This window comes from Lycium barbarum, chromosome 9 (genome assembly GCF_019175385.1).
Source record: "Lycium barbarum isolate Lr01 chromosome 9, ASM1917538v2, whole genome shotgun sequence".
In the NCBI taxonomy this organism is placed as follows: Eukaryota; Viridiplantae; Streptophyta; class Magnoliopsida; order Solanales; family Solanaceae; genus Lycium; species Lycium barbarum.
This window is the reverse complement of record NC_083345.1, coordinates 22578187-22593964: the sequence shown is the minus strand read 5'-3', so window position 1 is coordinate 22593964 and position 15778 is coordinate 22578187. Positions and strand designations below refer to the sequence as shown.

General features: G+C 33.4%; 1 protein-coding gene across 2 annotated transcripts; it reads left to right on the top strand.

Moving 5' to 3' along the window:
- Window positions 1–679: 679 nt before the first annotated feature.
- LOC132609987 (uncharacterized) lies at window positions 680–4284 on the top strand. Of its 2 annotated transcripts, none has more exons than XM_060324220.1 (5): window positions 680–968; window positions 1084–1168; window positions 1513–2012; window positions 3182–3455; window positions 3967–4284. In XM_060324220.1, the coding sequence occupies exons 1-5, from the start codon at window positions 963–965 to the stop codon at window positions 3984–3986; spliced, it is 885 nt and encodes a 294-aa protein (XP_060180203.1). In that variant the 5' UTR covers window positions 680–962; the 3' UTR covers window positions 3987–4284. The 2 variants fall into 2 exon arrangements, with proteins under 2 accessions (XP_060180203.1, XP_060180202.1); XM_060324219.1 differs by having other exon boundaries at window positions 681–968; window positions 1489–2012; window positions 3967–4283.
- Window positions 4285–15778: the final 11494 nt, after the last annotated feature.

The following is a 15778-nucleotide window of genomic DNA, read 5'->3' as shown; positions in this document are numbered from 1 at the left end:
ACAATAAATCCGTCTTGATTAAGCAGCCTCACGCTAATTGGCAAAACCAAAGCCAAACATCTGGAGTAATTACTCAAAAGAGTGTAAGCACTGAACATGATCAACTTAACTTTTCTGTTTGGACACTTTTTGAAATCAAAAGAAGTTCCCAATTTTTTTGAATGATGACACACTTTTGTTGAAATTCACAGCTGCCTTGAGGTGCTTTTGCAACTAAGTTGTTCTGGAAACAGTACAAAATTATAAAATTGTACTAACACTATATCCAAGTAAAAATGGGAGCTTATAAGAGCATCTTGTGACCAGAAAGTCACAAGTTCAAACTGTGAAAATTATTTCTGATAAAAATACAAGACAAGATTGAGTACAAAACTATATAGACCCTATTTAATTTGACTCCTTCCTAAATTTCGTACATAGCTGGAGCTTAGTGCACAGTAATGTCCTTTGTTATATTGTATACGAATTCCTTTTGATCTTTTTCCTTTGAAATATTTCAAAGAACCCAAGACGGCCCACATATTGAAGGCGACCTCCTAGGTGAAGTAACTGTAGCCCTACATGTTTATGGTGAAAATTGTTGCCACAAGGGCTCAAAATCCTCTAACCTCTAAATGGGCATTCCCTTCATTAGTACCTCTTAATTACTTTTTCAAGATCTACTTAGCAACCACCCCATGAGCAGTCTAGTCATGTTATGTATAAATATTTACAAGCCAACTAGCCCCCATCTCATTGCCTGGCTGTCTCAGATTCTGCCCTAGTCTTATTACCACATTTTTGTCTGCATCTTCCTTTAAAAGTTCTCATAAGTTTGTATTATAACCAAAGACAGGAATCTTTGGTGCATTACAGACAGCACAGATAGATTTCTGCTGCGTTGTCCATTTGACCAGAAATCTTGTCTCACTCACAGTTACAGTCAAGATTCCACTTTCTTTATAATATATTTCCACCCAAACATGCAGGTGAACTAGCTTTCTCATCAGATTATCCAATTTGTCACGTTCACATCTATATCTTGGAACTAGCATCCATTATATATGCTGACTTTGTTCATTTATATATACGTACATCTAACAGCTCCTTCAAAAGCTTTTCAAGACTGCAAATGAGACTACTACTTCTAGCTCTATCCCTTCTATAAGCAAGAAAGAAACTGTCAACAGTAAGTGAAAATAAACTCTCCAACCCCTTCCTTTCTTGCATTTTTTTTTTTGTGTCATTTTTGAGAATTTATATCCATTGATAGTGGAACCGAATCCGTACAATATCAGCCTGCGGCTATATAGAATTACTTGCCTTATTGTTTAGATTACTGATTTTACTTGTTACGGGTATTTGACTACCTGTAATTGTCTTTTAAATGATCTGGTGATGAACTAGCTATAATTACCTTTTAAGTGAACTGATGGTACAAAAAAATTACGTTTCTAAGTGTATATATAGAAGTTAACCTAATTTGCTTTCTTTTAATCTGGTTTTTAGATCAGAAGGCGAAATCGAAAGAAGGACAGAAGGCGAAATCAAAAGACATTGTGTTGTTTGGGATCTGTCGGGAGAGTAGTAGAAGAAGAGCTGATAAAAGCAAATCAAGAAGCAAGACTTTCAGCTTATTCAATATATTGTGCAATAGGAAGGATATTTCCAAGGAGTATTTTTATAGCACAATTCATCTAAGGAGAGTAAGAAGTTGCCATAGAAGGCAACATTTTGAATATTGCATGAAGATGAAAAAAGAGAGTCTTAAACGAGGATTAAGCTTTTCTCACAAGGCAGGTTCATCAGTAACAGCAAATCATGTTGGAACTACCCAAGTTTTGCCCATTACTGATTCTTCAAGATCGACATCATTGTCCTCAACGAACGATAAAGATCGATGCTCTGGTGCAGACAAGAAAGAAAAACCAAAGGGAGATAAAGCGAAAACAATTTCTAAGATGAAAGAGCTACTAAGATGGGCTGCTGCTAATAAATCAGCTGAGAAGGGAGGCAAATACATAAGCAGAAAGGTGAACATTTCTTCTTTTTATTTCTCAACAACTTTATATCCTATGGAAAATTTCTTCTCAGTTGACACAAAAGTTAGACAAAACATTGTCTAGCATAACCCCATAAATATCTAAATCTTGTTTATGATACAAATTTCAAAAACTTTTTTTCTTTTTAAACTCTTGCGAAGCCAGAATGCATCACATAAACTGAGACAAGAGAGTGCTGAGAAGAAGGGATTATATTGTTTGCAATACTTGTCCACATATATTCTTTGCATTACTTAACCATATATCTTTTCTGCCAATCATGTTTCCACGACCCCATTCGTGTACATATATATGAATATTCCGGGCATGAAAGAGAGGTAGCCTTTATTCTGTTTACCAACCAGGGGTTTATTCAACGAAAATATGTGTTCATTTGAATCAGCGGCGGATTTAAGATTTTCATAGAGGAGGTTCAAAAATAAAAATATAGTGTCTGAGATTTGGATTTGGAATCTTAAGGTGAATTTTGAACCCTCTAAACCACTAAACCAACCTCTTCACTTATGTTGAGGGTATTCAAAATCTATCTATGTACATAAAAAAAAATACTTTATATATACGGCGTAATTTTTTACCGAGGATGTTCGGGTGAACACCCTTGGTGAGCCCTAGATCCGCCCTTGATTTGAACTCACAGGCTTGGCCTAGTTGTGTAAATATGTTAAAAAAAAATCATTAAATGTGTACAAAATAATAGATCTTGAACCTAGTAAATTTAATAGAAGTGGTAGAACTACAAATATGAACTCATAAAGTTCAAATCCTAGATCCGCCTCCATTATCAACTATATACTGATAAATATATAGTCAACATCCAACAACAAGCCTGGGAGGCTGGACAGAAGGATGTTGCAATATACAATAATATGAAAGTCCAAAGGCCAGTTAGGTTATTTTAGAGGTAGAAGTGATTGGCCAAAAGCGAATTTAAAGCGAGTTTTGTTAGTTTAACTAAACCTATTACTTTTGGCTCGAACTATATATACGCAAGCATATTATTAAAAAAAAAAAAAAAACTAAAAATATATATACTCCATATATGTAAAATATGACCATTTGCGAGGAAATTGATTACTGCATCTGTACATGATGGCTATATGTGTGTGTTTGAGGAAAAGAATTAACACAGGTAATTGCAGGTATTCAACTTCCGGAACAGACCAGCATTAAAGGCAGTACCAGATGATGATCAACTGAGTAATGACTCCCCCAAAATTAGCTTTAGATGGGAGGTTGAAAGTTGCTCCACAACTTGCTCTGCTTACTCTGCCATGTCAATGCCTAATCCTCCAACAAAGAACAATGAACAATCCATTAAAATCAATTTTACTTCTGCAAACTCAACTCCCATCCACTTAGATCAGTGCCCTGCTGCTGCTGCTAAATTGAACTGGATCACCACTGACTCTGAATGTAAGACTCCTTAGCCGTTATACTAGTTTTTTTTTTTTTTTTTTTTTGTTGGTTAATTGATTCAAGTATAATCATTGAACTTTAATATTTACGATAATAAAGTTATTAAACTGAACTATGTACGAATTGCTCAGATAATATAAATGACTGAAAAGCCAAAATTTAGGCTTGGACAATATAAAAGACAAAAAATAAGAAGAATCCTCGTGTACAATTGTTGACTAATCGCATTTTATCGGACAAAAGAAAACCAAAGCTAACGCTGAAATTTAACATTTTGGTCATTTGTACTTTATGAGCAACTATCTATTTTATGTGACAAAAAATACGTAATTTTATGACGTTATTGTTAAAGTTGAGCAAAATTTAGTTACTTTAAGATGGCAAAAAATATTGATTTTACTAATGCAGTGGATAAAGGTTGATAATTATACGGGAAATTGTATTTAAATTAGATTTGTGCTTCGATAAATCTATAAATCTGATTAATTCCTGTTTCTTTTTTGAACAGTTGTGGTGCTAGAGCTATGAAGACTATAAGAACCAATGGCGACCTAGACATATCATCAATAAAATCGCACGTTCTGGCCTGAGCAGTAATTGATGAGTTGCTACAAATTTGATAAACTATCAGATGTATGGCTTGTGCAGTAATTGATGAGCAGCTAGAAATTTGATCCTATCAGATGTACTAATGAGTAAGAATTTTGGAGGGCAGATTAATGTAACATCGATTCCAATTATGTGTAGTTTGTCTATTGATCTTCTAACGAATTACTCAAACCAATTTTCTACTCTTTAATAATTCCAATTCCAATTCATATTAAAGAAAACAGAATTATGATAGTACTACATTAGAAGCATTTATTTGTAGAGGATTTTACAAATTAAACTTTAGAAGTATTTTAAATGGTAATTAGATCGTCATGTTGGGGAAAAAAGCAATAACATACGACAAAGGCAGCAGTGAAAGAAATACTCAAAGTTTAAATTTGTCAAACTATTTAAACGAAGAGAAGACAAACAAATTCAAGCACAGATGGTATACGGACAATATGCATACCAGCCAACAAAAATATGGAGAAGCAGAACATAATCAAACGTCACAAAGATTTGTGTGGAAACTTCTTCAAGGTGAAGATTTAAAACCGCGGGACCTCAACTTACAAAGCTCCATTAAATCAATCAACAGAAGTTACAATAGTTCTCTAAATTGGCCACAAACCAAGTGTCGGACCAAGTTCAACAATAGAAACAAGATTGCACCAAAACTAAAGAAGAAAAGGAGAAAATCACTCATTCACGAGCTACTGTTCACGGCCCAGAAACTGTAGATACAAACAACAAAATTCAACCTCCACCATTCAGATCGAAGAATAGGAAATTGAGAACCCCAAGTTCAAATTTGAGCACCACCTGTTAGGGTATATACCATTAACCATGCGTATAGATATGGTATATTCTAACAATTGTCATGGTTAAAAGTCTAAGTGAGAGATTGTTGGGATATATACAATTAACCATGTGTTTGGATCTAGTATTTATTATAAAACAATTATTTATTCAATTTTTAATAACGAGTTAAATAGATCTTATACTATTATGTGTGTCCTTTACTTATATATTAGATGATTTAGTGTATAGAGTTTAGCTTAGACACGGAAGATTAAATCATCGGTTTCTTATAAGTATAAAGTTTATGTTCATAATCTAAGATGGAAATTGGACAAAGCCATCAGGATGATTGTAGCACGAGATTAAAATATAATTTATCTTGATTATGGGAATGAGTTTATTCCAACTTCTTGTGTTAGTACATTTTGTGTGTATTGAACGGACTAAGTAGAGATAAGTGTTTTTGTACTGAATATATAAAACAACCTCTCTAGCTCATTAAATGTACTTATACTCTTAATTTTGATATGATTATTATGATCAATGTCATTTGTTCATTATTTTGATTTATTAAAAAGTGCGACTCAATTGTGAGTCAATATATTCTTGATAAATTGGATAATGGCAAAATACATTTGTGAAATAATAATTAGTTGATAGAATCCATATCTTGACTTTGAGATTGATGATATCCCTTTATGGATGCTTATAAGTCTCATGTGAAAACCCTGCAGGTGGATTTTGTATCCATCACATGATATGAGTTAAGCGAAAATATAAAGGATTTAATTAGTCAATAAATTAAATTGTCAGTAATTTAATTTAATTGATTGGTATCTGTAATCTTAACATGGGGAGTTAAATAAGATTTAATGAAAGATTTCGAAATTAAACTGAGGGGTGCAATTACAGTTTTTTAGTGGAATAAATTGTAATTTATTGTGGTAGGATTAACTCATTCATATTCCGAATTAATACCACAATTGAAAGCCTCGTTATTAAATTTGCAGTCCCTGCTATGCCTAATTATTCTTGGACTTGGAAAATAATATTACTGGGGAAAAAGCAAACCCACGCATTTTGGACTAGGATTTGCACTCTAAAACGTAGGGCTGTACAGGGCAAACCGAAAAACCGAACCAAACCGACAAACCGAACCAAACCGAAAAAAAAATCCGACTAGTGGTTTGGTTCGATTTGGTTTGGTGTTTGAAAAAAAAACCCGACCATTATAGAATTGGTTTGGTTTTAACTAAAAAAAGTCAAACCGAACCCAAACCGACCCGATTATAGATATACTAGTTTTAAATTATGTTATACATAAAAATATTTATTAAAATGTAATTTATAAATTTTTTCTTAAATTTTTTCATAATTTTTATTTTCTTTCTTACATTTAGATTTGGATTTAAGAAGCCCATGTAAATAATATACAAAAATGGCCCATAAGGAAATGGACATCAAATATCCAAAACGTAATGCATATCAGCAATTCAGCAATCAGCATAATAGCATATCATATGTATCTAAAAAGCCCATATTCACCTACCAACCCTTCTCCCAAAATCAGATTTTCATATCCCTTTCTCATTTCACAAAAGCCGTCGTTCTCCACTTCTCCTTTTCTCATTTTAGATCCCTCTTTTGCTTTCCTCTCAAATCAGCAACCCTACAGACTACACTGTAAGCCTTTTGTTTTGTTATTTATCTGCTTTTTTCTTCTTCATTTGTGATTTATCAGTTTGAATTCCGAATTTTTTTTTCTTCATTTTTGAGTGAAGTAAATGAATTTTGTTATGTTTTGAATAGTTGTGAAGCATTTAGGTTTTGTATCTATTTTATTTGTTTTTCGTTTGTGATTTATCAGCCTGTTTTTCAAGTTTATTCTCTTCATTTTTTCACTTGTGATTATGAATTGTTATGTTTGAGTGAAGTAAATGAATTCTTCCTTTATCATTCATTTCTTCGTTTCGCTCTTTTTTTCTATTTTTTTCATTTGTGATTTATCAGTTTGAATTCTGAGTTTTTTCTTGTGATTATGAATTCTAATGTTTTTGAGTGAAGTAAATGAATTATGTTGTTCTGCTTGTTGTCAATCAATTGTGTCCCAAGTTTGATCCCTTGGTGCACAAATTGACCATAAGTCCAATACTTGTGTATATCCACAGTATACTTGTGTATATCAACACTTACTTGTTCTTGTGAGTTCCTTGCTAACCTGCTATTCACAACCAGCTATGTGAACTCCAAGTTGCTGCATTTATGCACCTTGAAAATATATGGTGGGAAACAGGATCACATTGAAACGTTGAAAAATTTCATAATTTGTGTGAAAACTCTACTAATTATGTTTTTCCTATCGACATTCAGTGGGAAATAGCAATTAAAATTTTCAGTGAAAAATCAGTGCAATAATAATAATTTTTTTGTAGTGATTTATAAACTTATTTGGTATTGATGTATGTAACGATATCAATATATACCTAGAGTATAGAGTCGAATCATCTTTGCTTTAAGTTTGCCTTTTTTATTTTTAACATTCTTTATATCTTCGGATAATTCGATAACATAATGTCTGATTATTTTTCTTTCGAATTTAAGGGCTGTGAAGAAGTCTTTTCATTTGATATAAATGCTTGGGTGCCCAGTTATTGATGATGGACCAGCAGAGCCTTTGCTGTTGAATTTTAGTATTTTACTTCAGCAGTTGGATTTGTAATATAGCCTTTTTTTTGGGGGGGGGGGGGGGGGGTACAATGTAAAATAGCCTTTGCATAGACAAAATGAAATAGACAAAATGAAATAGGCGAGCACGCTAAGGATATGCAGCAAGTTGTATCTCCCAACTCTGCATTGATTCCTTGCAGTTGCTGCACATTTTATTGCAGCCTCCCCCTTTTCTTTTCTTTTTTCCTCCTGATTCCTGATTCACACCAGCAGTAAATTTTGTTCTTGTGATTTGTTCTTTTGAGTCAAACCTGCAATTTCCTTGTTTCATAATTAAGTTTCATGAGTTATGCCAAGGACTCCCTGCAATCTCCTTGCCATCACACCAGCAGTCAAATAACAGATCAGATGCAGCATGCACCAAATCAAAACTGCTGCATTTATGCACCTTGTTACAGCACCAAACCAAGGCTGCAGCAGTGAAAATATAGTGCTCAGAGTGGCTCCCTTTCCAGCTTTCCTGTTTTCAAACTAGTTACCCTGATGACCTCCTCATCCCAGGTCCCTATGGGTCTCTGAAAGCCCAGCCAATCAATGGTTTCAGGTTTTTTTTATATATATATTATATTCAAGGTGTCTAATGCTATTTGAAGCTTCTGAACATTTTCATAACTATTGAACCAAACAGTTTGCTTATCAAACAGAATTTGATTAGCCATGTATCTGATACGAGAAAACAATTTCCCGAAACCATTTTTGCCTTGGGCAGTGGTTGCCTGAGTAGTGGATGTTCTGGCATTCTGCAAGCTTGTCAGCAGCAACTGCTAAATCCTCCTGTTTTATTTTCCATATTTTTTCACCTTTTTTATGCTTTCCAGTTGCTGCTTCTTAGCAGATTCTGCTGCTTGAGTGCTCAAATCCCTCTCGATTGTCCTAATTCCCAACACTTTTGAACCAGTTAGAAGCTCAATTTTAAGAGCTGTGTTTTCCTTCTCTAGACACTCAAGCCTGACAAGGGTATCCGGATCAGTAGAAGTAGGCGCGGTTTCAGCTTTATTACCAGCCTCCACTTGTAACAACTCCATCTTGCAGTCCGAACTCGCAACTCGTCGAACTGAAGTGCATTGTTTTAGACACTTCCTTTGCCCATTTTTCATATGCTTTGGTTGATTTGAGTTCCCCTGCAGCTATTGCCTCATCCAGAATATCTTTGAAGTGAGTTGACCTCTTTTTTTTTTTTTTTTTTTTTTGCAGCTTAGGTTTTCCTCTCAACTTTACACTGTAAGCCTTTTAGTTTTCCTAATTAGCTTTAACATTTTACAAATTTATTTATATTGCTATCAATTTGTTGATTTATTACAAATTACAACTTTTTTATTATATACAGAAATTGTATTTCGCGATGGAAGCTACAACTTCTGGAACTAAATCGCTAGTGATTGACAACAACCCTCCGATTGCGCCAACAGAATCTCAACAACAACAAGGTAAGAACATTCCTCATCGACGCACTCCTCCTAAAAAACAAAAAAGAACAACTCCTAAAGAACCTTTTAAATCTGGGAATAGTGGTAGAGAGACTTCCGAGATTTGGGATCACTTCACCAAATTTAAAGCTAAAGGAGATAAAATTAGGGCGAAATGCAATTACTGTCCAAAAACGTTTGCTGCCGAAAGCAAGAATGGGACTACTACATTATGGTCACATCTAACTATTAAATGTAACAAATCTCCCTTTAGAATCGCTGATAAGAGACAAACAACATTAAAACCTATTAAAGAAGGGTGGACAGAAGGTCTTTTGGGTTCTAATGAAAGAGTAGTGTATAATGTGGATGAAATTAGGAGGGCCATTGCGGAATTTGTAATTATTGATGAGCAGCCATTTAGAGTTGTAGAGGGAGAAGGCTTTAGGAAATTGATGGCTAAAGCCTTACCAAATTTTGAACTACCTTCTCGTGTTACTGTTGCAAGGCATTGCTTGAGGATTTATCAAGAACAGAAAGATAAGCTTAAATATCTTATCAAGGACCAACATGTTTGCCTTACTAGTGACACGTGGACATCACTCCAAAATTTGAGTTATATGGTTGTCACCGCACATTGGATTGATGACCGATGGAATTTACAAAAGAAAATTCTGAACTTTTTTCCAACACCAGATCACAAAGGCGAGACTATTGCTAAGGGAATTGAGGAATGCTTATTGGGTTGGGGCATTGATAACTTGTTTACAGTAACCTTAGACAATACGACTGCTAATGATACTGCCATTAAGCATTTGAAGGTGCTAATGGATGATTGGAATGGGGCAATACTTGGAAATGAATTTTTACATGTTAGGTGTAGTGCTCACATATTGAACTTGATTGTAAAAGAAGGGTTAGATGAACAAATTGAACCCATTTCTCGTGTAAGGAATGCGGTAAAATATGTTAGATCTTCTCCTTCAAGGTTTGCTTCTTTTAAGTCATTTGTTGAAAAAACTAAGATAGACACTCATGGTCTTGTGAGTCTTGATGTTGAAACTAGATGGAACTCGACATATACAATGTTAGATACAACTATAAAATTTGAAAAAGCCTTTACAAGAATGTATTTGGATGACCATAAATACCAAAAGTATTGTCGAGAAATAAGTGCATTAAGAGGAAATCCATCAGCAAATGACTGGAAGAATGTGAGAGCTTTTGTCAAGTTTCTTGATCTTTTCTACCAGACCACTTTAAAATTTTCAGGGACTTTGTATGTTACTTCCAACTGTTTCTTCGGTGAATTTTTTACTCTTCGAAGTTCTATTAAAAAGTATTCTACATGCGAAGATCTTATTTTGGTTGATATGGCAGACAGGATGAAAAGTAAATTTGAGAAGTATTGGGGAACTTTTGAGAATATGAATATGTTATTGCTTGTTGCTGTTGTGTTAGATCCCAGATATAAGATGAAGTATGTAAACTTCAGTCTTTCCAAAGCATATGGTCCTTTGTTGGGAAGATTAAAGTCGGAAGATGTGGCAAGTGTTTTAACGCGTTTGTATGATTCTTACAATAACTCTGTCGTTGATGCTTCTTCTAATGACAATATTGGAGGTGATACTAGCATGAGTGAAACCGATGATTTGTTGGAATCTGAATGGGAGAAACATTTGGCAGACGAGGGAAATATTGCAAAAAAAACTGATCTTCAGATATACTTGATGGATGATGTGGTGAAGAATAAAGATTTTGATATCTTGTCTTGGTGGAAAGTTTCGTCTAGTAAATATCCAGTTGTTTCAAAAATTGCTAGAGATGTTCTTTCTATTCCTATTTCTACTGTTGCATCTGAGTCGGCATTTAGTACAGGTGGTCGAATTCTTGATTCTTACCGGAGTTCTTTATCACCAAAAACAGTAGAAGCTCTAATTTGTACTCAACAATGGCTACAATCACCTTCTAAAGAATACAATTTTCATGACAGTTTGGAAGAAGTCCAGAACATTGAGCAAGTTTATGAAGGTATTGTCAAATAACATCTGATGAATATTTGCATGCATGACCCTATTTTTTTATCCTGCTCATGTCCTGATGGTACTTATGAACTGCAGCAGTCAGCAGATATGCAATTCTGCTTTGACTTCCTTCTTCCATGCAGAAACTGAATTACACCAATAGTCCAATACCATGTAATACTTGTTTAAAAAGTGGATATTTGAGAAAATCAGTCGCAGGCCTGCAGTAGTAGCAGAAGCAAACAATAATTTGGAATCTATACCTAAATGCATATATGGTTTCTTTTACTTATTTCTCAAAGAGCTGTTGGTTTTCTTTTATGATGGGCATATAACATTGATTAACCAGTTTTACTTATTAATTTATTATTTTTTCTTGCAGAGTATGGAGACTCACCTTTGAGCGTTGATTAGCCAGTTTCGTTCATGATGCACTATCTGTGTGAGAATTGGTATGTTAATTGATTACACTATTCTTTTACAAAAGTTACAGGCTTCTTCTACAAAAAGTTGTTTTGTATAGCTCATTTTCTTTAATAGTTATGAATTGGCTGGCACTTATTCTCCTATATTATAACAGTTCCTGCAAGAGGTTGTTAAGCAGCTGGAGACTAAGTCTGCTAAGACTGTGTTTGATAGCTTTTGTTGGTCTACCACTTAACTTACATTTCTTCCTGACGTTGACCTTATGAGTTATAATACTTCTTTAATTTTTGTTTAAAATGATGATTTGTTCTACAAAGGCTTATACTCGAAAGGATGAATTTTGTACTTGAAAAGACAAGAAAATGCAGTCACTGATTTTGCAAAGATTTGCAATTTATTCAGAGGGTGAGTTGAATGCTTGATAACCAAGATATAATGAGAGAAGCTATTTTCTTTTATAAGTTAAAATCAAAGAAGGTTGCAACAGTGTTTGTATATCAGAAGAGTTGCAAGTTCCTTTGTATTTGGATTATTACTTGATAGGTCAACGTCTGGAAAAAAGAGTGAGCATCAGCCATATTTATATTTTGCCGCCGATGGTCTTGAATACCAGGTTGATAATAAAGCTAATCCTAGACATAGTACTCAAGGTTAAAGTAGACAATTTGCTTCCCTTTTGTTTTTTAATATTTGGTACTTAATAGCATAAACTTTAGATAAATCAATTATTAATGTTTTGTTATGCATCTGAGATCGGATTTACCATTTAAGGAATGCCAAAACATGAAATACTTATTCATACTTTGAAGACCATCTGAAGAATGACATTATTCCCCCTTTTACTTTTCAGTGCTATATTTTTAATTACTTACTTGGTCCATGGGGAATGGTTTTGCACTAATATCCAGTTGCTGACTTACTGTTGTATGTATCTTGCAGGCTACAGCCTTTGTTTATTTTTGCCCAGTTGATGTAGTATAGTGCACTGATTTGGATTTTTGCCCAATCTTCAAGCTGCAGTGATTTGGATTTTTGCCCAATCTTCAAGCTGCAGTTATTCCTTTCAGTTGCTGTAGTATATTACACTGATTTGGATTTTTGTTTTTGCTACATCTGACATTTTATGGCCATTTGACATTTTAGTTATATTATAAAGTTAAAACTTCAAATAGTGTTTTGCCTCCATCTTATATGTTGATATTTTGTACTAGAACTCTTTTTAAGAAGCACTGCTCTGTGCTTTTCATTAGATACTGTGAAAAACCCGAGAAACCCGAAAAAACCCGAAAAACCCGAGAAAAATTGATATCGAAAAACCCGACTTTTATTGGTTTGGTTTGGTTTATAGATTTAATAACCCGACACAAATGGTTTGGTTTGGTTTGTAAAAAATCCGAACCAACCCGGTCCATGTACACCCCTACTAAAACGTGGTTATATATAGATTGCTTTTCAGCCCTAAGTGACACACCTTTTTTTCCTAGCCGTAATACTCGCCACTCGGGTATTCTTTTTCATAGAATACTTAGGTCAATGACAGAAGACTGCAGACCGTGGAACTGAAGGAAGATCGCGTGAATGCTTGAAGGTTCAATTTGCAGTCGCGGTCACGCTTCAAGAGATAAGTATTGATTTTATGTTTGATTAAAATCTTGATTATGTGTTGTCTATATTACATGTAAGTTCTATCCTAGCTATTTGCTTCTGCTTCTGCCGTTTATGCCTACATTCCATCACCACCAACAGTTAACGAGAAGCAGAATTTTTCTGAAGTAAAAGAACACAACTTGTTGTTCTTTGTCGCAAGATATGCTTTCCAGAATGTTATCGTTGCTAGTTTTCTTTCTTCATAGGCTACTATAGTTGGTTAAATTAGTCTTATGTGAAATATTTTAAAAAGTGGCAGATGATCCTCTTCGACATTTTGGAGTGCCCTTTTTTTAATCTTTTACTATCAATTGAAATGACCATTTCATGTCGTCTGTCAATTTTTTTCCTTTAAAAACATGCTTTGGAAGCAAAGAATACGTCTTTGACAAACCAACTCAGATCTTGTGAGGATACTTCTCTGCTTCGTTCTGAGTTTGTTTCTTTAAAGAAGTATTCTCCACTGTGAAAAATGGTGTTTGTCCTTAAACTAGTACTCAGACAGATACTGTAATTACTTTTGTTCTTTCTTTCTTTATTTTCCCCCAATCTAGTCTAGCTCATTTTCTTGAAACTTCAACATAATAGGTTGGAATTTCACCTGTAAAAAGTTCAAACTCCATATGATTGGAGTTCCACATGAAGTGAGTTTCGAACTCTAGTACTTTATGTTGGAGTTTCGCATATACAATCTTCGAACTCAAGCGTACTATGCTAGATTTTTTTCGTGTTTTGTCTAATGGTAGTTCTTATCCAATCTTTAATTTCGTATTAAAAACAATTATTTTTCGATTACATTTGAAACAGCGGTTGTTTTGCAATTACAGATCCAAAAAATAATTATTTACAAACTTTATCCGAAATTTAACTACTCTATTCAAATTTCAGAAGACTTGGCTTCAAGGCTCACAAGAATTAAATGAATCTTTGAAGAAATAATCAAAACAGTCTCACACCCAATCGCTTAAATTAAAAATGGCTTGCTAATCTATAATATATACACTTTGTATGTAATCTATATATATCGACTAGAAAAAGTAAACAGTAATACAATGGGAAACTTAGGTAAATATACCCTTTGACCAACTATTTGACCAACATGACCGAAGTTTACACTATCTATATACTTCGGCTTTATATGTTGTATATAGGTATTGACGAGGCCAATGTAGATAGAAATTCTTGCTCATGCTTTTGTCAAATTATAATACAGTTTAAGATATCGTCCCATAGAAATTGAAACAATTATGCTACGGATTTAGATTATCTTCTTTAATATTTAGGAGGATCGAAATTATGAAAGAGTGAAATTTTGTAAAATTTGAAAGGTAAAGAAATTGAATGAGTACAATTTTTTAAGGAGGAGTTGGGAATCCTTGAATCCACTTGATAAGATTATTATAACGTAATTTTGATTCTATTATTATTTCTCAAAAAAATAATTGCTTATTTCTAATACAATTATATTTTCACTTAAAGGTAACTATTTAAAACACCTCTTCCGATATGTGTAATTAAATACTTTGCAATTAGTGATATAAGAACATAAATACTTTCTCGTTCGAGTTGTACCAATTATAACAAAAACCTCTTTCGATTAGTTTTTGTTGAGTCAATAGACTTAATCAAATCACTTTCTTTTCCGGATAAGAGTTGAAATAAATAAGACTACAATACTAGTAAGTAGATGTAATAAAATTAGCTTGTCCAATAACTATCTTACGTTTAATCAATTGCTGTAACGAATTTTGTTTCTTTCAAATACAAAATCAGCACAACAATGATTATGAAATAGTAAAAGACCTCCTTACTTTGGTACAAAAAGATAGAAATTTGGATAGCTTCTCGACAAGAAAATAATAAAACCACAGATACATTATAATAACTTATCAAAGCTTTTTCAAGTCGTCCCAACATAAGTAGTTACTCCATTATAGAGTAAATAAACTTACTACTAAGAAGAAATAAGGACATTTCGTATAAGAGAAAGAAATATTAAGGGTACCAAAATGTTAAGCTAAAAGAGTATGTCAAAGATTTGTTCTTTTTCTGTTTTCCCGGATGCCTTCTCCTTACACAAATGTGTCCTATTTATAGCAATTCAAGTGTAGGCAAGATAACCTTCAGTCGCGACATCAAATGTTGTTGTTGTTGCATTGGTAATTATTATTTTCTTTACTGTTGTGATCACAAATGTTGTTGATGCGTCATGACACGGTTTCTTCTTTGTTTCCATGATTCATCGTCAGATGCCTTCTTTCTCTTCTTGTGTTCTTCTTTTAATAATCTTTCCATGCAAGTTTGTTAGTAAATGTGGGATATAAATATATATTATTAATGATTTTATTTAAAATCTTTAATTTTTTACATATGAAAATACATGAATAATTTATACTTATCAGATATGTATAGTATATGTATATTTAGTATAAAGTGTACACTTCAACTTTATATGTTGTGTATATATATGTATATGTATATTTAGTTATGTATATGTATATTCAGTATAAGTATACACTACCTATATATTATGTAAATAATTTGTAAACTAGATGGCTGAATGGTATTTGGTTGTTATTTTTTCATTTTTTTTTTGTGTTGATCGCCCTTCAAACACACTGGTCTTTAATTTTTGCCCATCAAATTGGTGATCTATAATTTTTGTCCTTTTCTTAAAAAAGTGGCTGAAAATATTCCG